The sequence below is a fragment of the Leuresthes tenuis genome, unplaced genomic scaffold (assembly GCF_036924035.1).
Source record: "Leuresthes tenuis unplaced genomic scaffold, fLeuTen1.0.hap1 SCAF_9, whole genome shotgun sequence".
Classification (NCBI taxonomy): Eukaryota; Metazoa; Chordata; class Actinopteri; order Atheriniformes; family Atherinopsidae; genus Leuresthes; species Leuresthes tenuis.
Window position 1 is genome coordinate 22,808,279 of NW_027325363.1, and position 22,374 is coordinate 22,830,652.

Genomic DNA, 22,374 nt, shown 5'->3' on the forward strand with positions numbered 1-22,374 from the left:
TGGAGGGGTTATCAGAAGAGAACTTCTTCTTCTCTCTGACAATAACGTGGCAGCACGGTTTATGTTTGCAAAGTTGCACCTGGACAAACCGCAAGACGTCTAGAGCAATGTCCTTTGGACAGATGAGACCAAAGTAAAGATGTTTGACTGTGATGTATAACACCATATTTGATGAAAACCAAACAGAGTGCAGGGTGGAGGAGGAGGTGATGATTATGGCTTGTTTTTCCGCCACAGAACCTGGGCTCCTTGCAGTCACTGAAGTCAACAGTGAACTCCTCCTTATGCCAAAGTATTATAGAGTCAAATGTGAGGTCATCTGTCTGACAGCAAATCAACAGCAGAATGGCTGAAAAAGAAAAGAATCAAGATGTTATAATGACCCAGTCAAAGCCAGACCGCAACCTAACTTAAATGCTGAGGAGAGCTGCGGTAAACCTCAATGATCTGAATCAACATTGTAAAGAAGAGTGGGAATAAATTCCTCCACAATGATATAAGAGATGGTAATATAGTACGGAAAATTATTACTTCATGATGTTAAAGGTCTGAATCAACGGTTGTGCTTCGTTTTTCATACACTGCTTGTACATTTTGGTTTAGTTTAGCTAAAAAGTTTGATTGAATTAATTCATCACAAAATGAGAAGATATTTTTTACACCATTGAGACCCTCAACCCTCAGAGCTGAAACTTTTTCACATGATTGTAAGTGATGGTAGTGGAGTATATGTTGAGAAATCTAAATCCCCTCACATGCATTTATGTCTTCAGTGTTATGCTGAGTCACGTAGACGTTTAGACTTGTTCTACTGGGCTTGTTGCATAATTGGACGATTTATTTCTTGTCTACATTTCCGTGTCTGCGTAGAAATGCACAGCACTGCTGATGGACAAAGCTTTAGCCTTTGCGTTAGTGCTGCTGTGCCCCAACAGATCATTATTACAAACCAAGAAAGGAACTTTCTCTCAGTGTGCGGTCTGATTCAGAGTAGGTGACTGAGTGTTTGCATTACCTGTGAGCATGTCTGTTTGTGTGTATGCTGGATAGTGTATTGGCTTGTATGACTCACTCAGTCATCTGAGTCAAAGCGAGGTCTGAAAATAAGAATACCATGTTTCAAGTCACTCTATAAACACAGAGAATTTTCCTTTTGACCCTTGTGCTTTTCCATCCTCATGCTGCCAACGGACACTAATAAGGTCCCTAAAGCTGAAGAGACCAAAAAATGGAAGGTGTGACTGGATGCACACTTGTTCATATGTTCTCTGTGGATCTCATTAGTTTGTGTTATTATATGGCCTCCATCCATCTGCATTCTGCTCCTCATCAGTGCTTCGTCATGCCTCCTGCTTGTCTCCGTGCTTGTTCTTATCTCACCTTTCTCCTTAGAAGTGATTCTGTAATCCCCCATGAACACTTTCCAAATTTTCCCAAGGCTTTTTGAAAAGTAAAATCAATAACCTCTTGATCTGATTGATTATAAGTTGAATGAACTCCAACTGTCAATTGATCTCTTTGGCCTGCCAGTATCCTGACTCCAACTGCTGCAGAATATAAATGACCGGCTGGCCATAGCCTCGCACTCTGAGCAATGCGGACGGGCCTCAGCAGTATTTAGAGGTCATACGCCCGAGCTGCAGATTGCCAAGGGCACATTACAGCTCTTAACCTCAAGGGCTACCGAATCAAAATAGCTCTGACATCATCAACTGGTAGCACGCCTTGCTGATGACTGTTTATTTCAGTCTGTTGCATCATTGCCTGGAAGTCCATTTGGTATAATAAATTCCTTTATCTTTCATGCCCGTGTTTGTGGCTTTGCTTGCAACTTTATCATTGTGGCATAAGTCAGGAGAATTCAAAAGTTTAAATCGGTCTTTTTAAGAGTGTGTGTCCTCTGTTTTACAGGATGACTATATCCCCTACCCACGGATAGAAGATGTGAGTCATTTCTCAAACACATATTCACACCCTTTTGATGTATAGCATGTTGCTTGAAGTGATACTGACAACAGAAGCAGAACTTTAAGGCTTTCTCTTTTACAGGAAAAAAAAACATTTGTTCTTCTGTGTCTTTAGATCACATGGCATATGAGGCTGCAGTTCAGCTGAACTTTGCCTGTTCTAGATTGATTTTGTTACATTTTTGCTTTGTTGTCTCTCTATTATTATCCAAACCCTCATGCACAAGGTCTTGGAGAAAGGTGGTCCATATCCCCAGGTAATCCTGCCCCAGTTTGGTGGCTACTGGATTGAGGATGCAGAGGGACCAGCAGGAACCCCTTCGTCCTCAGAGTCCAGTTTCTGTGAGGAGGAGGATGGAGGCGAGGGTATGAGCCCTGGTGGGGCGCACAGCTACCGCCTGGAGTGTAACAGCACGGCTCGAGCCTACCGCAAACACTTCCTAGGCAAGGTTAGTGAGTGTGGGTGTATTAATGACAGTTTCGCTGTCTTTAGCCAGGGTATGTGTGTTATTGTCTTTGACCTGAAATGTCTCTTTATCACTTTCATTCATCCAGGAGCACATGAACTACTACTGCACTGGCAGCAGCATAGGCAACCTAATCATGTCTCTCAAACACGAGGACACCGAGGGGCAGGAGTTCCTACGCATCATGCTCAGGTATAAAGACAGAAATGTACCATTAGGGATTGTGCCCTCATTTGACATATTTAGAAATATTCTTGTTTCAATCTGCTCCTTATCGTAGTTTTCTTATGTCTTTTAGTCTGATTCTGTCTAGTCAGTTACTTGCCATCGCAAAGGCTGCTGCTTTATTCAAGTCAGTCAAATCATCAGTGATACTAAAACTCTAAATAATAATGTCATAGTTCGAATCCATGCAAAAAGCTACTGATGGGAATGTAAGTTTTTCAGGTATGAGTAGAATGTATGTATCTTTATTAAACTTTATGTCAAGCCCTCCAAAAGTTATTTAGATTTAAAGTCGAACTTACTTGTATTCTCACCTTTTGCACCAGATGGTTTGTTTCACAGAACCATCCTTTTGAAAAAATAGGGAAAAAAAATAAAAAATACTAAGCTGATGAGCAGATGATGGATGCTTCTGTCAAAGTCATGAGCAAACTTCCGTAGGTCAGATTAATGAAACGGAACAACAGATAACTAGTTCATTGCTTGCTCAATTAAAGCCTGCTCGTAGCAACCTCCAAAAAGATAGTGTCGGCTCAAACATAATGTTGGGATCCTGGCAAGTCTGATTTTCTTGTGTTTGTGATATCATGATACTCAGAACTATGCCTATAATGCCTGATCTTTCTTCTCCTGCAGCTGTTTGTACTCTTTGTCATTATAACTCTGATTAATTTTGCAGAGGCTCTGCAGAGGCTAGTTTTTTCTTCCCATCATCACAGTTGGTGACATTTTCATTAACAGTGGAGAAAAACAAAAACATAAAGCCCTTTTTTTTTTTGTTTAGACATTTTTTGGCTGTTGCCAGATGATTGCTAATCTCCCCTGGACAGCTGACAGGGATAATGCTGGTAATATCACCGGTAGTGCTTCCATTTGATATAAAACACAGCGATTGCACTTGTCTTTTTACTCTGCTGAGAGAGAGAGAGAGAGAGAGAGAGAGAGAGAGAGAGAGAGAGAGAGAGAGAGAGAGAGAGAAACTGAACACTTCTGTGATTTTCCCTTGTTTCACCTGGGCAGAGGGCTGCACATTAATTAGGTTTCACTGAAACCTTCAAAAGTTGGATGATCAGTTTGATGATTAAATACATTTCTAAAGACTCTCACAAACAGCGCTCCTCTATTTTGTTCTACTTGCAGATCGAGGACCAAAACAGTTCATGACAGGATCTCTTTAGCTGGAATCAACCAGTTGCCTAGTGTACCTCAGATCGCAAAGGTGAGTGTTAGCTTAGAAGGACACATGGCAAAGGAGCAGGCATTTCCCGCTAAATTCCTAAATTCTCCTTGCACATATTGACACATCAAAACATAACTGCCACTGAAGAGCTTAATTTGATACACATAGTCCGGTTTTCTATCAGCTAAAAGAGGAAGGAACATATCTCACATCTCTGCTCACTTAACTCCTCAAACACATAAAAGTATAACGAACCACCCCAAAAAATTACAGCTTTGCATTCAGTAATTGAAGCCGTGGTAACAGATAAAAGACTGAGTACATACTAATAAAGTGAGAAAAAAGTAGATAAAAATGTTGGAGTATTCCCTTTTATTTGTAAATTTGTCTTTATATACATTTAAAAAATGAATCCACATTGCATAAAGCTTCCAGTTGTGTTTACATCATCCTCACTTCCAGAAGGTAAAAGTCATAATACTGCACAGTTTTTGCAAGCACTTTATAAAAAAGTGTTGAGAAGTGTGTTGAGATTATTCCTCAAGTAAAAGGATGTGGGTATAATTGCAAAAATATCAAAAGTAAGTAAAACACTCATTAAAAACTCAAACCCCCCCCCTTGACTCCTAGTGTTATATACTATATCATTAAAATATCAATACTTGGTTGCAATGGAGCTGAATTATTCTGTGTCAAACTGCAGTTAATGGGGTTTTTTTTGGATTCATTAACCTACTGACCGCTTTCTTCATTCACTGACTGATTGTATGTTTCTTTATTAAACAGTATGTTATCACATGATTTACTTTACTGCTGCTTTACTGCTTTTCTACTTGCATACTGTTTGGTAGTTTAATTCAGAATAAAAACATCATATCTCGCAAGTTCCTCAAGCAGTTCCTCAGCAAAAAAGTCTCAATGAATGATGGAGATGCAAGAGACTCTCAAGTTCAGCTCAGTGTTTGGACAGACCTTCCCTATCAAACCCTCATGAAAAACTCTAGAAAAGGCATTACAGCATTGTCCAATTAATGACAAACACCCATATCGCGTCTTCCGACACCAGTGCAATATTTGTACCCAACCAAAGCCTCCATAATATCCATTTAGAGTCGAAATATCGCTCTGGTTTCTCCCTCACCCCAAAAGTATGTGTAATAATAAAGCAGTGTGTGTCGCAAAATGTTTTTTAAAAAACTCCACTGAGACATAACTGAGTTTTATGTATATATAAATATATGTGTCTTAATAGGGCAACTAAAATGAGATTATTCCACGTAACTTGAATCAATTATTGCCTATACTGAATATGACCTTTTTCAGGATAAAAAAAAACAGAAAATGCTGTTTACATGACAGTGGCACAAAGTGGAACAAATGACCACCAATACATCAATTTTACATCATCACAGCTTTACACCTGAATCAGTAGTCAACTTCCAGCACCTTGAAATAATCTTTGCAGTTGTGAGCAGCCCGACAATAATACCAAAAAGTTAACCTTTTGATACGGTCGGTATTTGGAAACTGCTCCCTAACAGATACAGAAGAGAAGTTCAGGGAGCTGCTGAACTAATATCTCTCCAGAGGTAAAACGTGGAAAGGTTTCACTGATGTGCGCTCAGTGCAGGAAGGTCTCTACCTCTGCTTGACACTTCCATCGTGAGTTATCCACGAACAGCATTCTATGAAGACTTGCTGCGGTGTGGCAACGTATGTGTAGGATTGTATAGGGTGTTACAGAGAGTTGCTCTTGCTTTATTTGTGCATTCCCCTTTTTGATAGAAGATTCCCCTGATCAAAATCTGTTGTCGGATATCTCTGCCAAACCAGGTTTACATCAGAGGATTTACCTCTGACAGAACAGTTCATCAATCTATGAAAAACAAATAATTGTGAATTTTTGAACGGCACGACATGTAAATCAAGTTCTAAATGCTCTTGTAAATATTTCCAACTGTGAAAAGTATCTTTTGCAGATTGCTGTTCCTCTTTCTTTCAGCTTCTGTGTGATGACGCCACAGGGCTGAAGTTCAACCCAGTCCTTTACCCTCGGGTGAGTTTATCCTAAACCTCATCATAACCAGGCCGACATCAGCCCCTCTAATTCGCTCCAAAAAGTATTCGTTCATTGTCCTGAGTTATCTTTTCCTGCCTCTGCCAAGTAGAAAGGCACATGGTGCAGTCGAAAGAGCTGAGGCTGTATTCAGTGATATCTACAAGCTTCAAGAATTATTTTTCATAATTGTGCACAGCCTTAATTATTTCATGCCAAGCCTTCAGCCTTTTTTTGTAAACATTCACATGAGGCGTGGCTCCTTTTAATCATTTTCCCCAGCACTGCCCACCTGCCCCCACGCTTCATTAACTTTTTAATCCCCTCTAACACTTAACCAGGAGAATGCCATGCTACTTTTGACATTTTATCCCTCATAAACCCCCTACAACTTCAGCATCTGCGCCATTCAGTAAGATAATTATCCAAGAAATGACTGATGACAGAACAACTTCCTAAAGTGGATATATCTCTCCTCCTGTATGCCTCAGGGAGAACTATGACAGAGCATGCTTTCAGCCTGTGCCTTCAGGAAAGGAAAAAAAAGCCCCATCTGTGTCTCAGAATGCAAGAGACAGCAACAGGACCATTGACCTCGCTGGGGGCCCCAACTGTTTGTCTCATGTCAAGCTTACGTAACATGATTCTAAAAGACCTGCCCTGGAGAGACTTTTAAAAAGAAAAACATGTTTTCCTAGCGGCAACAGCAAGTAGAAAGTAGGCAAGTTGAGTCGGAACCATAGAGAGCAAGTAAGATACTGTTGTTTTTGTTTATGTGCAGGGATCCCAGTTGATCGTGGCTTACGATGAACATGAGGTGAACAACACGTTCAAATTTGGAGTCATCTACCAGAAGTTTGGGCAGGTGAGCGACCTTGTCAGTGAACTCCTATCTATTTACCACTCATAGCTTGGACATGGATTCATCTTTTATGTCTTTCTCTTTCTCTCGTGTGCGTGCATATACCTGTTAGACTTCCGAGGAACAGCTATTTGGGAACAATGAGGAGACGCCCGCTTTCAAGGAGTTTCTCAGTATCTTAGGAGACAACATTCAACTTCAGGATTTCAAAGGGTGAGAGTGGGAGAATAGTGCAATTCAAGGAGGGCAAAAAACCAGAGTAAGGTTTGATAAAAGGGAGGGAAAAACAGAACGGAGAATTTATGGGCATCAATGGAAACACAGAGGAGAGAAAAGACTATACAAGGATAAAAAGAAAGATGCATTAGAGCATGGCAGTGCAAGTAAATAGCAGGGTGTAATTACTATAACCTTGGAGCTATTTGTCCTGCTGTTTCAGACTCAGCATGCAACTCTGATAAACTGCTTAGTGAAACAGATCCGACAGAAGAAAGTGCTACATGGACATGTAATCAGAGCTCCGGAAATTCTTTCTTCTTTATTGTCTTGCTGGCCTTATGTAAACTGTTGAACTTGCTAATTCATCAGTTCACGAGGCTTTACGTGGGAGATAACATGTGCTTTAAAAATGTTCCAGGTTCCGTGGTGGGCTGGATGTGTCTCATGGACAGACAGGGACTGAATCCGTCTACACTGTCTTCAGACAGAGAGAGATTATGTTCCATGTGTCAACTAAGCTTCCCTTCACTGAGGGCGATGTTCAGCAGGTACCAGGCTGTAATACTGTCATTATGTTTTTTACGTGTTAAATAATTCTGCTTTGTCTAACGAAAATCAATAAAAAGCCAGTCAAGTCTGGTTATTGTCAGTATGTCATGTTCCCCTAATAAAAACCTTGAATGTGCTATTATAATCGCTTTTATATATGTAACTGTTAACTCGAATGCTTGCAAGATTTTGATGTGCAGCCTCTAAAATCCTCCAGAAATTAGACAAAGCCCAGTGGTTTATGTGTCATAAAACTGTCCTCTGACCTTTTCAACAACAAAATGACATCTTAATGCCTAACTAGTGTAATTATCCATTCTCCTCAGCTCCAAAGGAAAAGGCACATAGGAAATGATATTGTGGCGGCAGTCTTCCAAGAAGATCCCACACCGTTTGTTCCAGACATGATTGCCTCTAACTTCCTGCATGCTTACGTGCTGGTGCAGGCTGAGAACCCCTGTACAGAGCACACAACCTACAAGGTACACACAGAGTTTTGTGTTGAAATGATACTAAATGTGTCTGTGAAAATCAAACAAACTGTACGGTGTTGTAACTAGCAGTTTGGTTCATCTCAGCTGGGTTCTGGACAGAAAATCTATTTATTCTTATATAAATGGAAAGTGGTGAATCATCCCTCAAGACAATGCCCTCCTCAGGATTTGTTTCATTCTTCTAATTTAAATCTGAGCTTTCCTGAAATACATCCTTACAACGTGTGGTGATTATTAATTTATGTCAACAGGTGTCTGTTACGGCGAGGGAAGATGTCCCTTCTTTTGGGCCGCCGCTTCCAAACCCAGCAGTCTTCAAAAAGGTGAGGGACAGAAGTGGTCATGTCTGATGAGTTTGGACCAATAAAGACACAACACAATTCATGCTGCATCATTGTTGCTCGCTTCATCCTCTACGACTGTTTTCCCCCAAACAGTCATGGAGGATATGACATTACATGTTGCCAACCTACAAGAAGCTACCGCACTGTTAAAATTAACCTAAAACTTCTTGGATTAAACCTGTCTCTGGGATATTCTCTAATCGTATTTAAATAAAAGCTCATCTTTTGTTATTTTGAAAATACAGACACACAACAACAGCTTTCCACAGTTTGGCCTTTGGTGTTTGTCTGAATAACCTGCTTTTATTTGCTGTTCAGGTAATGAGTTTCAAAAGCTTGACATAGCAAACACAGGTTTGTCCCAGTAACACCAAGTATTCCAAGCAGCATGATTTGGAAGTATACACTGTAAATGTTATAGTAACAAACAAAGATGTGGTTCCTTGTTACTTTGTGGTAAGCAGCTGTCTTACTGTACAACAATAACAAATCTGGTGACGCACCTGCTAGCTTGAAATCATTATAAAGCGGGGCAGGCACCACATATAAGTTAATCAACCTGGGATGTTTAACCTTATCTGAGTGCCTACTATTAGGCAGCATTGCATGTTTATGGTATTTCAAATTTGTTTGAGCTTAGATTTTGGAAAAAATTGACAGCTAAAAATGGGTTTCAGAGCAGATTGGTGCTTATTATGTTTAGTCTGAAAGATAACTTAAAAGAAACTTTGATATGTTGGTAGATTTTGTTGACTTCAGATCATTTTCCCTAACCAAATTACCTAGCTAAAGAACCTAAGCCAGCTTGAGCTTTTTGAATATATAAAACACTTGATATGACACATACTTTGGATTAATTTGGGGATCATAATCTTTATGATATTTGCTGCACTTTCTTTTTAGTGATTAGAGATTAAAACAAGTACATCAGATGTGTGTGTTGCAGAAAAGCTATCAGTGGTACTTCAAACTCGACTACTAGGACTAAAAACTACATTTCATTGTCATGATCATGTCACTTTTGTCAAATTACTTGGCAAGCTGGGCACAAGCCTGCTGTTCAATACACAAACTTGCCCAGGTAAAATAACACCAGGCTTTTGAAGTTATTAGAGATGCAGCAGTTACCAAACACCTCACAGGGTGTGATTGCCAAGTAGATCATAAGCTACCTACCTAAGGCAATCTATCTATTTGTAAGACACTTATCTGTCAGATCCTGGATGGATTGGCTCCATCCTCATTTGATGCTTTTATCAGACAGAAAACAAGGGATGGCAGATGCATAAGAAGGAATTTTATAACACCTATGAGGAGGACAGTCAGCTCTCTCAGTGATAGCCACTCTTGTGCCAACACTTGTGAAAATATGTGAGATTTCTTAGCCTTTTATTTGAATTCATTTAAAATTATGATTAGAATGTAATCAAGTATGTAACCACCTAATTCAAATACTCAAAGCCTGCTTTGTTGTTTGTACCATTAGCCTTTTTTTCCATTGATGATGTGTTAAATCTTATAAAGTGTGCTCTGTTGAGAGCATAATTGTTCTTTTTTTTATGTATTTTGTTTCTTTATGCCGGTTCTCCAGCACACTGACTGCAGATGAAAATAAGCCAATAGTGTCCACTGAATTGTTTACAAAAATGTTGTACTATTGTGCACGCTCCCTGTAAATTTTTCACTGTTGCAAGTTGTTGCATTTAAAAAGGCCTCATAAAGAAACCCGAGCCAATGCGAGTTGCTTTATTGCTGAACATGTCAGTGGAAACTGTACTTGCGAAAAAAGACTGACATGACACTACCAAAAGATTCAGTAACTTACTAGGATATGACTTTCATAACATAACAAAAAAAAAGAGAAAATGTGGGGCAGATGGAAACTTAAATCACTGAAGTTTATATTCCGGATCAGTCACAGCATGATTCAAGAGTGCAATCTATATAGTGCTGATAAAGGTCACCTTCCCTGATTGTTGCCCCCTCCGCTGTTCCTTTGAGTTCGTCATCAAACTTCTTTTCCTTCTTTTCTCTGTCACTATCTCCTCCTCCAGGGTCCTGAGTTTCGCGACTTCCTGCTGACAAAGCTGATCAATGCTGAAAACGCCTGCTACAAATCTGACAAATTCGCCAAACTGGAGGTGATGCACGCTAAACTCAAACACCGCAGCATGTCTTCAATCACTTCTCAGTGTCATCCAGTAATCACTCTCCCGATGCTTCCCTAAATGGGTTTTGTGTGGGTGAACTGATTGCAGGGACGCACACGAGCAGCCTTGCTAGACAACCTCCACGACGAGCTGCACAGACAGAGTCAGGCCGCTCTGGGTCTGGGCCAGGTGGGGGAGGAGGACAAGCTGGAAAACGGGGGACACGGGGGTCTGCTGGAATCATTCAAGGTGAACATGAACCCAGACAAAAGTGTATATGGCAATCTCTTCACAGCTCTGTGACATTTATTTAATCACCATCATCATAGCACAAGGTCAGCTAAATGTCACAGGTCTACGTGATGACTCAAGGTGCTAAACCATTGATATTACTGTTGCTGCTGCTTTTCTTGATGCTCAGAGACCTTACACTCAGTGTGTATGTGGGTGTCCAGGCATGTGCAGTCATGCCAGTGTGTGAACACGAATCCAAAACCCTGCAATGCTCATACTGTGTGTGTCACTTTCTCTTTCTCCTCACTGGCGATCCTTTTTACTCATCACTCCATGCCTCCGCACTCTTTTGTCCACATCTGCCAGTTTGTTGATGCTAATAGGCCCAGCACAATGTGTGTTTCCACCTCCATGTGTGCGAGATGATGAAATGTGTTACTAATGTGACCATTTTGCTCTTTGCAGGCATTGTGGACAGCTACTTTGCACTTTCTGCAGTCAGTCCCAGGGGGCACTGTGCTCATTGCTGTCATAGCAGTTTCTATGTATTATCTTTTTTTATTACTGTAACTAAAAGAAAAGATTACCTCATGAAAATAAAGATTATTTTGTCAGATCTTGTTTGTGTTTATGCTTTCCAGCAGTTTTCTTTTATCAAAGCAGAATTTAATTATTATTTTATTATCAATCTATAAATATTACTGATAAAAAAACCAGTGTCATTCACTTCTTAGTTTCCAAGCACCTCAACACGTTTTTCCTTTTCTTGAAGAACTGCGCCCTCTTGTGGCTGCATTTTACCATAACATCTATTTCACATTTTTACTTTTTAACCTGATGAACCTCTGCCTTTATTCATAGTTGCATCTTTTATACCCTTCTATGCTTTTAGGTTTTTACCTTCCACCAACCTCTCCTCGACCCAAGTGCCTCTCTCCCTTTCTTCTGTGGTCGTCTATCTCCTCTCTGTCAACTTACTCTCTTATTTTCTGCTCCTCCAGAGAGCCATGCGTGTCAGAAGCCACTCCATGGAGACCATGGTGGGGTCTCACCGTCACCGGAGCCCAGGTGTTGGAGGCGGGGTCCCAGCCAGCCTCAGTGGTGGAGGCCTGCCACAGAGCACCAGTGAATGCACAAAGAGCACCTTCACTGTGAGTGAAACAGTGAGGAGGGGTTACGTTTGACTAAAAACTAAAAACTGAATTTATATTCAGTTCAGAAATACTGTGTTAGTCCAAAAAGTGTAGGTTTTTTTCACCTTAGACGACATGAGGACTTTGTTAATCAGCCTCTTCATGTACCGACATTTAGATCAAGATCTGATGAGACTGTAATTGTGTTTTGTTTAGTTACCTGCACAGTAAGTGAAACCTGAACAAATGACACCTGTACAGTTCGGATACAAGCTGATAGCTTTGCTAAACTAAAAACTTTGATGATTTTGATAATGTTTAGTGGTGGAGGATTGCTTTTGATTTTAAACAAGTTTTTTCTAGGCTTTTAAGTGCTGTAATGTAAGAAAAGACTCATTCTATAACCTGTGATCTTCAGCCTCCCGTTCTGTCAGCTAAGTCCCCTCTGAAAAGCCCAGTAAAGCGACGCTCAGGCCTCTTCCCTCGCCTCCACTCCAGCACAGAAACCCCATCAGACAAACACACACGCAGGTCAGTGCTTATTGTTTTTGACTGGTTTCATGATTGCTGCATGTTACACGACAGGTCTCTCCTGCTTGTGTTCTTCAACAATAGAGTAGTGGTCGGAGATTGACGTTTTCATTCCATTTCACTGCAGCGACCAAAAGCCAGCAGAGATGTGCCCGCTTTCGCAGGATATCAGGTCAGAGACACCATCCAATCCCAGTTCACCTGAGATCTGCCCCAACAAAGAGAGGTGAGCCGGAAGCCGGTTTCCCTGGGTTTTAGCTTCAAAAGTTTAAGAAAAGTTGGTCTTTTGAGGCCCAGTGCAAGTATTCTATTAAAAGAAATGCATTCACATTACCAGCCTTTCTGAATGGTTGTTTTTCTGTTCTCCATCAACAGGCCTTTTATCAAGCTGAAGGAGTGCAGCAGCGGCTGCAGGCCGAACATCTCGCGTTCTTCATCCAGCACCAGCAGCTTCAGCAGCACCACAGGAGAAACAGAAGCTCTGGAGGAACTGGAGACAGTAAGTCAAAAAATGTCACTTTGTTTCAAAAAAGTTGATTAGACGAAACTTGTCTTTCCCACTTTTTTGTCTTTACAAGAGTAAACAACTGAAAATGAGTATTTAGAAAGAAGTGACCAGACTAACATTTTTAACACAGGGTGAGGTTGTTGGTAGTGTTTAAGCTTTTGATAACGATGATTCTCACTCCTCTCACTGCCTTGCTTCCAATGACACTGCTTGTCTGTGTTATTTTATCATATGGGAGCAATGCTGTCAAATAGTTCCAACTCTCAGAATTAACTTGAGACTGGTTTTCAAGAATGTACCATCTGAGTATGAATACAGGAGCAAACAGCTATGTATGATTTATTGGTGTGGTAGTGTCCATAAAAGAGAATAAAATTGTACTTGATTCTTTGTGCTGACTGTTCTGTGTTGTAACAGATGGTCTGGTAAAGTATGCATGTTAGTCCACAGGTTTGATGAATCACACCGTATAAGATGGCTGCATTCAGTATTTGGATGCAGTCCTCAGATCATGCTTGAGCGGCTGGTTTTAACGTTGCTGCAGACTGGAGCGTGCCGATTGTCAATAGTCAGATAGTCGGAACGTGTGGTAGCAGGCAAAAATAGTCAGGAATTCAGTTGGAGGGGGGAGAAGCTGGATTAATAAAATAGTCCTCTGCAGGGCTCTGGTATCAAGCGTTCTGCTACTACAAGAAAGGTGGCTTTAGTCTGAAACTGTCTTTCAACTGCTGGTTGTTAAAGGAAGACTCAAATTGTTTACAGCAGTTGCCCCATAATTAGCCTTAATTTTTGCCTTTCCTGTTCCCATTTTCGGGTAGGACACTCCAGACTCATAAGGTGACGTCTTTTTTTTTTGCGGTAACGGTAATACTGAGCATTCCAAAAAGCAACAGAATGAGCGTAACCATGTTTCTGTGAGACCAAACATGGCGACTGCAAGGGAGGTAATTGTTTCTCCAGTGTCCAGTTGTGAAGTTAAGTTAATTGACTCTGGACTGCAGATTCTTAAAAACTAACTCTCTAAAATATTCTAAAGATTTACACCGACATATAATCTTAAAGAATTATACATTACGTTATGATGGTATTTTCTATTCAACGTCTAGCTGAACATTCAGCAACACTCACTTTGTTGACAGGAAGGTTCTGCAAAACATTCTGTCCTCTGGCATCTTTTCCTCCATATTAAATTGACTGTTCCCTGCTTGTTCTATCCCTCAGGCCAGCCACCCATCTCTAGCCTCTACCTCCTCCTTCAGCCCTTCCCTAAGCGTCGACAGCCAGGGATCCAGCACGCCTGTCATCATGTGTCGCAGTCCAACAGGTAACCTGCAATCTGTGGACCATTCAGATCTCTCAGATTGACCAGAATCACGTGCCACATTGGCTGAGTTTGTTTTCTAATTGGCTTTTTCTCTCTCTCTCTTTCTGTCATTTCTATGTCCTTCCCCATATTCTACAGATGGGAAAAGTAAGACATCACCTAGGTCAAACTTGAAGTTCCGCTTTGACAAAATGAGCCACTCGTCCACAGCTGTGAGTTTTAAATTAATCTCTGATATTTTAAGCCAAGACATTGTAGAAACTTGTGACATTCAAAATAAGTGGAGTGTTGCAGCTTGCTGGAAGTAATGACAAAAAGTTTCCTGGTGTCTCTTTGATCATCTGCCCATCTTAAAGACATGTGATTTAGCTCTGTCTCATTGCGACGCATGTTACTAAAACAGTCCCGTTGTTGCCCAACAGGCCCCTGCTGTCTGTGAACACATACGTCTAACAGGCCTCCCTGGTCTCTCTTCTCTCTTTCAGTCAGAGTAGCTCTGTGGAACTGAAAAAAAAACAGACTATCACAACGAAGACTCAAGTGGATCTGAAGGAAATGAAAGAAAGAAAAGTCGCAACAACAACAAAACTACTGTACAATTTCTTTCTTTCTAAGGGATAATCTAAAGGCCAACTGCACCAGAGACCCCCACATACTATAAACGTACTGACAATACTGTGAGTGTAACATGAGGAGAAGCAGCTAACGTGCTTTCTTTTCAACAGACTTTTAGCTGAAATAACTTAATATCTGCTGCATTAGAATTGTTAATTGTTCACATGAAGGTCTTGGCATAGCTGTTAAACTGTGAGTGTAGGCCGAGCTTGACTCGGCCTGAACTTTTTCTTAAACCATGTTTCATCGAGAGACAAAAGTCTATGGCCAAACTATTAGTTGACTGTTGAGTGCTCTGTGGAAATGATTACAGACAACAAGATGTTCCTTTTTACGCTTGCCCATGAATAGTATTTGTGAACGTTACTCTTTTGCCTAAAAAAATAAAGGTAGGCAGACACATACACACATGCACAGAATTTAATGTACAGTAGATTTACAGTAGCAAAGCCTTGAAAATGGCAACACTTGTAGTCTTCTCTCTCGAGTATGGGATCTAAACTCGTTCTTTGCGTATATTATTGCTTTTCTAGGAGACGTCTATGATTTTGAAGATGCTTTTGTAACCTTGCTAGCTGCTGCATTGTGTCTACAGCACTATAAAGTTGACATGCCTGCTCTGTATCTGAACGGATAACCTCAGAGCCTTGGTTAGTGAAAATCAGTTCACTTGGGGCATATTAGGAGACACTGCCAACACATTTTGCCACAAGCTTAATTTAGCCAAAGCTGCGCCTTACAATCTATCAAAAGCTTCTCTTTGCTTGTGTATTCCTTCCCTCTGAGTTTCTCTCACTATGTGAGAGGATGAGAATCTTTGGGATCTGGTTACAGCACAGTTGTGGGTAGCCGAACAACACCCACATTTGCTGAAAATAGATGCTGCACTTACTGAAAACATTTCACCTTGTACCTCCCATTGAAGCTTGCTAACTTGGTGTATCAGTGCATTTGTTCGGTGGTGCTTTTGAACAGGGAAGTCTCTCCAGGGTTGTGTAGCTGATGAAGATGACTTGAAAATGATGCTTGAAGATTCAGGTTTCAGTGAACCTTTGAACCACCTTTCGCAAAAACACTTTGAATGTGAATTACAATCTTTTTTTTGTTTTCTTTTTTGCCTTGTTATTATTACAAAGTGTAAATTGCAAAGCCAGTTACTCGTGAGCACAACGGGGCCATAGTTTTTTAGTCTTCAGGTATTCCATGACATTACCCTGCGGCAGCACAAACTGGAGTTAATCAGAAAAGACACTGAAGGAATTCTTTTTGTTTGCTTTTGGAAGTTGGGGTTGGGTGAAGTACTGTGATGATAAGTCAGTCACCAAGTTTTTATTCCCTAGCAAGCAAATCTGAAGCGTTCTTTTACAGAAAGCCCCAAATAAGAAATATGTCACACACATTTTCACGGACAGGTTTGAAGCTAATAAACAAGGCTCCTGTAATTCAGTTGAATAAGTAGTAAGTTGTCCTAACTGGAAACTAACTCTGAGCAGGAAATAGCAACAACTGTGGTGAACATCAACAGAAAGGGAAACAGAGCACTTTGCTTGGAATTACTTTCATCACTATTTTTCATCAATATTTTGGATATTACAGTATAATATATATGGGAAAACATCAATCAGTTGAGTGAGTGCATTGTTTTCCAGCTCAAACTTGAAACAGCCAGTGAATCCTGTCAATTTAAAATTTGCCAGGTCAGATGGGATTTTCCATACCCCAAAATGGACACGGAGTCTTCCTCAAAACAAGCAAGAACCACCTCGACTGAGCAGATAGCCTTTTTAGCGCATAAGCAGACGTTTTTAATTTTTACGCTTTCAGCTCCAATTTGTTTTTTATTCACATCTTCCAGTGCGAATCAAAAACAACACTGGAATCCCAGCTAGAAAGCGGTCAGAGCACTCTCAGTTTGGAGAATCTGGAAGGAATTTTGATGGTGGAGCTAAGCTAACACTTACTCAGAACAAGGTCACAGAAGAGCAAATTTTAGCCGTCTGAAACAACTCGAACCTCAAAAACTACATAGTGGCTCGAGCAAATGTTTTTAAACATTGATGTTTGGCAGCATCATTTCATGCACTTTGCCATTGTATCCTGCCTCTGATCAGCTCTGACTCACAATTCCGCTGATCTAATCCCGAAATACACACTATTAAAGATTAATGATAAACTATCAAGCCTGGAAAAGCACAAACTCTTTCCTCCTTTTATATCTTTGCAAAAGTGATGCCTAGCATGAAGCTATCCAACAAGTCTGACACCACTCCTGACAGAGTCAGCTGATCAGCTGCAGGAAATACTGACCAGCCACCATATTACAACGACACAGCACAATTTGGACATTCTTCAGTGCAGAAAACAGTGACAAAGCAAATGACTATTAGTTGCAAAAGGGATACAGTGTAAAATAAACCAGAAAAAGTGTTCGCTTGAGCCACTATGAAATTTTTTAGGTTTGAGTTTTGGTTTGATATGGTGAAACTTGGCTCTTTATCAGCCGATGTTCTGAGTAGCTCACAGCTGAGCTCCCCCATCAGCCTCTCTGATTCTTTTTCACTAACCTTTCTTTATAGCAGGTAAGACTTTAACTGCTCATAAGTACTTCACACAACCTTACTTAAAAAAAAAATATATAGATTTTTTTTAAAAAAGTGTCCCTTTAAGATTCATAGATATGTTTCCATTGTGACCAAATAACCAAACTGGCAGGTGTGTTGATAATTATCTGTGTACTCTCACTGTACAGGGAAACATTTTTGATGGTGGTTAAGAAGTGTGTAAAGATTTGAAGGTTCAGTTCAGTTAATCTACAAATAGCCTCCGTGTTTTTGCTGACCTTTTATCTTGCCGGGAAGCTGTTCACAGGGAAGTTACTTGAGAAGTTTTTTTTCTACCCCTGGACTAGAAAAAGATTTTGTTGACAGATTCGCAGAATCCTCAGATGGTGCGGGCCAGTGATTACCTCGAGTAAGGGAAGCAGGGACAGAAATCCTCTGGACAGAAGCAGAAAGTACAGATGTCATTTAGTTTGTAGCAGGTATCGCCCGAAACGCCCTGCTGCCTTTGCTCTGTTGATATGCTTAATTTATTAAATGATAACTTCTTTTGCATTGATGTCATGTAAAAATGTCCCTGCAGAGTACGCTAATTAAATGAGTTAAAGAATAATTAAAGGAAATATATTAATTTAAGAGATGTCTAAACATGTATATGTATATTTGGTTATGTAATGTGCCATTGAGAATCTATTCTAAAATAAAATGTTGTATTTTGTGTCATTTGTTTTTTTTTTCCTTGAGTGCTTTCTCTTTTTAGAATTGCCCATGCTCTCATATCACGTGTACATAAACGCATGAGGAAAACTGACAACACAAAAAAAGCAAAGTTTGTTTAATTTTTCCAAAGACCGCCACATCACATTTCAAAACAATGCAAATGGGTCAGCACACAGTGGGAAGTCAGCACACAAAGCAGTGTGTGTTTGTGTAGCTGACAGATGAAATATCTTTTTGATATCTGCCAATACGCCAGTACAGTGAAGTAAAAAACTTGGGAAAAGCCTCAGAGATGCTGTCCGATTCGTCTCGATCAGGTGTTTTCTGAAGACATCTTTGAGTTAGCAGAAAACAGAAGACAAACTCCTCATCTTTTTCTTGTTCTTTTGCAATCAGGAAAATTTAAGGGATGAGTAGACAGTGGCCTGACCAGGCTTTGTCATAACTTCCTGTTGCCTCAGTGTTTCCTGGGAAATATCTGCGTACACCACCTGTGACAATGTGAATGGAAAAAAAACATTTAAGCTTGTGTGCACGGACTATAGACATATTTTAGGCTGGTCAGGGCAATCACAAGGTCAAGAGGACTGCAAGTTACATTTGATCTCATAAAACAGACATTCACCCACCTCGGTCTTTTGCTGCAGTTTTGGGGGAGCTGCAAAATATAAGGACAGGAAATGAAGTGACGAGTACAATTCTGACCTCCCCATAACATGTCATTAAAGCTAAATTACAAGCTGATAAAGGGAAGAATAAGAGGTACCTTTGTGAGTGGGAATGTTGCGTTTCTGTGGTATCGGACGTCGAGGCAGAGGCAGTGGAGCTGGTTGTGGGCGTTTTTTGTTTACAACTGTGTATGTGGCCTGTATCCTTGGAAGTGGCTGAGGCTTGACCTCTGAACTCAGGCAGCGAGCCAACCCCAGAATGACAGGAAGACAAAGGGAAGCACCAGCACAGACCAAAACCCTGTGCAAGAAGTTTCTCTGACAGGAGGCAGCTGTATGATAAAGAGCAAGAATGCACACAAATGCTATCAGTTAAAATACCCATGATGCATATTTAGCCAAAGTTTGTAACTGTTTGTGTATACCTTTTGTGATGTTCACATGCATCCAATGTCCCACTTCAGTGCTCCCATCACCCCATGTAACACTGCATCTATAGGCGCCTTCGTCCGATTTGTTGACGCTCAGAATTTGTAAATCTAGTTGAGTCTTATTGGTTGTGAGTGTCACACTGACAAAACTGGTCCTTGAGTTTTCTTTAACAATGTAGGTCGCTGAATGTGGTGAATGTTCCCACTTCCACTTGCCCATCCAGTTACCCTCACAGTGCTGGAGCACACAGGACAGAGACAAAGTGCTCCCTTCAGGCACGTAAAATGTCTCACTTCTTGCCAGAACAGCCCCTGTGCATTCTTCAGCACCAAGCCCTGAGAGAGAGAGTTTTACTTTTGCCTCATTATATCAAAGAAACTGCACATGCCTTCATCTGGTATAATAGTGACTGACTGTTGATATACCATCAGTACTAGATTACATATAGTCACATGAAAAAGATAATGCACCCCCTTTCATTTTAAGTTTTCAGGATATAATTATTTATTTATTTATTATCTCTTACTGGGGCTTAAAATCAGGGAAATATCTAAGATAATCTCAGATGAAGAGGAACACATTACAAGTCACACTGTGCCATTATTCATCTAACAAAATCTAAGCCAAAATGTACCATGTGTAAAAATTTAAGTACACCCAGTGATTTAAAAGCATGTAGAATACACTTCAGTAGCAAAAACCTGAGGTAATCATTTTTGTATGATACAATCAGTCTCACATGTCATTGTGGTTAGAATTTGGCCCGCTCCTCTTTACAACATTGCCTCAGTTCATTGAGGTTTGCTGGCATTTGATTATGCATAACTCACTTCAAGTCCTGCCAAAGCATTTCAATCAGATTGAAGTCTTAACTTTGATTAGATCATTTCAACACCTTAAGTCGTTTCTATTTCATTCTATTTCCACTTTCATTTTTCTGTTTCTATTGTTTCAGTCCTTAAATCGTGTTAACACACTCCTGAATGCTCCAGAACCAAAAAACTTCTGGTTTTATCGGGGTGCCCGCACCTACTGATGGTCAATTAATCAAATTATTTTTTATTAACAGCACCTGGATGATACTTTTCCTCTTAATTCCTTTGGAAGCAGTAAGGGTGTACTTATCTTTATGCTAAATCTGAATAGCAACATCACGCAGTATAATATTTCAATTTTCATTGTGAATATTAATCCATTTATCCATCAATTTTCTATACTCAGGGGGGCTGGAGCCTATCCCACTGTCATTGGACAAGAGGGTACACCCTGGACGGGTTGCCAGGTCATCACAGCTGTTCATATTAATAATAATACTAATTATAAATGGTATTTATATAGTACTTTTTTAACTAATGTTACAAAGTGCTTTACATATCTACAAATATACACAAAAAGTTAAGTAAGAACAACTTGAAACAAGTCAACACAACAATGTGAAATATATACAATTGTAGTGCAGTTTCCTAATCAATAAATAAAAATTGAAAAATAAATAAAATGGGGAAAGACTCTCAGACCAAAGTATGTTGTAGGAAGATATTTAAAAGAAGACACATTCAAGGACAGTTCAGGAACTTTTTCCTCAAATGCTCTGTCCCCTCTGTATTTAAACCATGTCTGTGGAACAAGTGAAAGTCTTCTGCCACTGGATCTCGGTTTAAGGACAGGCATATGTTTTACAAAAAAGGTGAGACATAATAGGAAGGTAAAAGGCCACAAGGGACTTAAAAAGTAATAGTAAGATATAGTGCAAGGAGGTTAACACAGGAGTAACGTGCTCTTTCCTGGTTCCTGATAAAAGTCTGGCAGCTTAGTTCTGAAGAATCTGGAGCCGATTAATGGAACTTTGGCTGTGACAAGAGAGGAGACTATTAAAATAGTCAAAGCGAGAGATCAAAGAACGGAGAATGGTCTCTGTGGATCTGAGCTCGTGTCTAATTTCAATATCTGGCAAGAACCAGATGATTTTTTACTATGCCCTGATACATAAAAAGAAAGAGGGTGTACTTTCTTTTTCACATGACTGCGTACTTTTCTACATCATGTAAACAACAGACCTCATGAAAACCAAAGCTATTAAAAGAAAAAAAGAAATAGACCCACATAAGACTACATTGTTTGGTATATCTGGAAATGTTCATATGAAGTGATCAACTGAAGTAAACATCAAGTATGAAATAAACACACTGTAGCCAAACTATAAGAGAAAAAACTTCTAATTTTCTACTGTCAAAAAGTTTCAAAGAGCAGCAACTTTTCAAAGAGGGCTAGGATCGTGTTCACTAGTACTTCTTCAGTGACATTAAATCTAATCTGTTTAGTCTTTGTTTGGCAGATATCTCAAATCAAGCATTAAACGAGCTCCCTGATATATAACAAGAAGAGGTGGAAGATTACAGGCTGAAACATGGTACTCACCAACATGAGCGATGCAGACACAGCTGATTGCTATTAGCAGAAAGTCATACATGTCTGGCTAAAACTGAAAACTGTGTTGTGGCTGGCGTAATCATCAAAGATAGTTTATACTTCCCCTTTACAGATGAAGCCAACATGTTACGGTTCGCTGAAACAGACTATCAGTCCGGTACGGATGCTTGTAGAAAATGTTGTTCTTTCCTCAGCGCTCCCCCCCTCACTTTCTTTTCCTATTTTCTGTTAAACTTGGCTTTCATTTGTCCTGCTGCCGCTGTTATCCAGATGGAGACAAAGGAAGGAAGTGATCACAAGCCCTCAACGCACACTCTTCCAAGCACACATTAGAGGGTGTCCACACGAAATTATAGAAAAGTATTGACTTCATGAGCAGTAGTTTAGTTCTTCAACAAGCAAGGGATCGAATTCAAGGAGCTGTGTTGCTACAGAAAGAGAATTAATTCTACAAAAAACTAACTGATACTTCTCTTTAACCTGCATTTTAGAAAATGCTTGTCATGAGAAATGTAATGTGACAATGTTGAAGGCCATTCATGGGTCTTTCTTTTTATATTTTTCACAAAAGGCACATCATAACTTGAGCTTTTGCACAAGTTATACAAACTGATACTGATACTAACTGATACTTGCTGCTGGTGCCAGAAAGTTTGTTAACTCTTTAGAACTTCATAGATCTACGTATCACTGACTTTAAACGTTACA

General features: G+C 40.0%; 2 protein-coding genes across 9 annotated transcripts in view; one reads left to right on the forward strand and one right to left on the reverse strand.

Moving 5' to 3' along the window:
- The window catches only part of rap1gap2a (RAP1 GTPase activating protein 2a), a 96,440-nt gene extending 78,306 nt beyond the window's left edge, over positions 1–18,134 (forward strand). For 4 of the 7 annotated variants that reach the window (XM_072392897.1, XM_072392896.1, XM_072392894.1 and 1 more), the window contains 20 exons: positions 1,203–1,235; positions 1,912–1,944; positions 2,195–2,416; positions 2,523–2,626; positions 3,800–3,878; positions 5,842–5,895; positions 6,677–6,760; positions 6,870–6,970; positions 7,395–7,524; positions 7,852–8,007; positions 8,271–8,342; positions 10,418–10,504; positions 10,622–10,762; positions 11,749–11,898; positions 12,299–12,411; positions 12,539–12,637; positions 12,787–12,910; positions 14,141–14,243; positions 14,382–14,455; positions 14,729–18,134. In XM_072392897.1, the coding sequence (XP_072248998.1) occupies positions 1,203–1,235; positions 1,912–1,944; positions 2,195–2,416; positions 2,523–2,626; positions 3,800–3,878; positions 5,842–5,895; positions 6,677–6,760; positions 6,870–6,970; positions 7,395–7,524; positions 7,852–8,007; positions 8,271–8,342; positions 10,418–10,504; positions 10,622–10,762; positions 11,749–11,898; positions 12,299–12,411; positions 12,539–12,637; positions 12,787–12,910; positions 14,141–14,243; positions 14,382–14,455; positions 14,729–14,737 (1,968 nt within the window). In that variant the 3' untranslated portion in view covers positions 14,738–18,134. The remainder of the gene's footprint in view (positions 1–1,202; positions 1,236–1,911; positions 1,945–2,194; positions 2,417–2,522; positions 2,627–3,799; positions 3,879–5,841; positions 5,896–6,676; positions 6,761–6,869; positions 6,971–7,394; positions 7,525–7,851; positions 8,008–8,270; positions 8,343–10,417; positions 10,505–10,621; positions 10,763–11,748; positions 11,899–12,298; positions 12,412–12,538; positions 12,638–12,786; positions 12,911–14,140; positions 14,244–14,381; positions 14,456–14,728) is intronic. The other 3 variants (XM_072392895.1, XM_072392899.1, XM_072392900.1) reach the window with 1 other exon arrangement.
- Positions 18,135–18,244: 110 nt separating this feature from the next.
- LOC140313788 (uncharacterized) lies at positions 18,245–21,986 on the reverse strand. 2 transcript variants are annotated; one of them, XM_072391768.1, is made up of 5 exons: positions 21,655–21,980; positions 19,230–19,571; positions 18,903–19,136; positions 18,766–18,794; positions 18,246–18,627 (listed from the first exon to the last, which is right to left on the reverse strand). In XM_072391768.1, exons 1-5 carry the CDS (start codon positions 21,704–21,706, stop codon positions 18,529–18,531), a joined length of 756 nt encoding a protein of 251 aa, XP_072247869.1. In that variant the 5' UTR covers positions 21,707–21,980; the 3' UTR covers positions 18,246–18,528. The 2 variants fall into 2 exon arrangements, with proteins under 2 accessions (XP_072247871.1, XP_072247869.1); XM_072391770.1 differs by lacking the exon at positions 19,230–19,571 and having other exon boundaries at positions 18,245–18,627; positions 21,655–21,986.
- Positions 21,987–22,374: the final 388 nt, after the last annotated feature.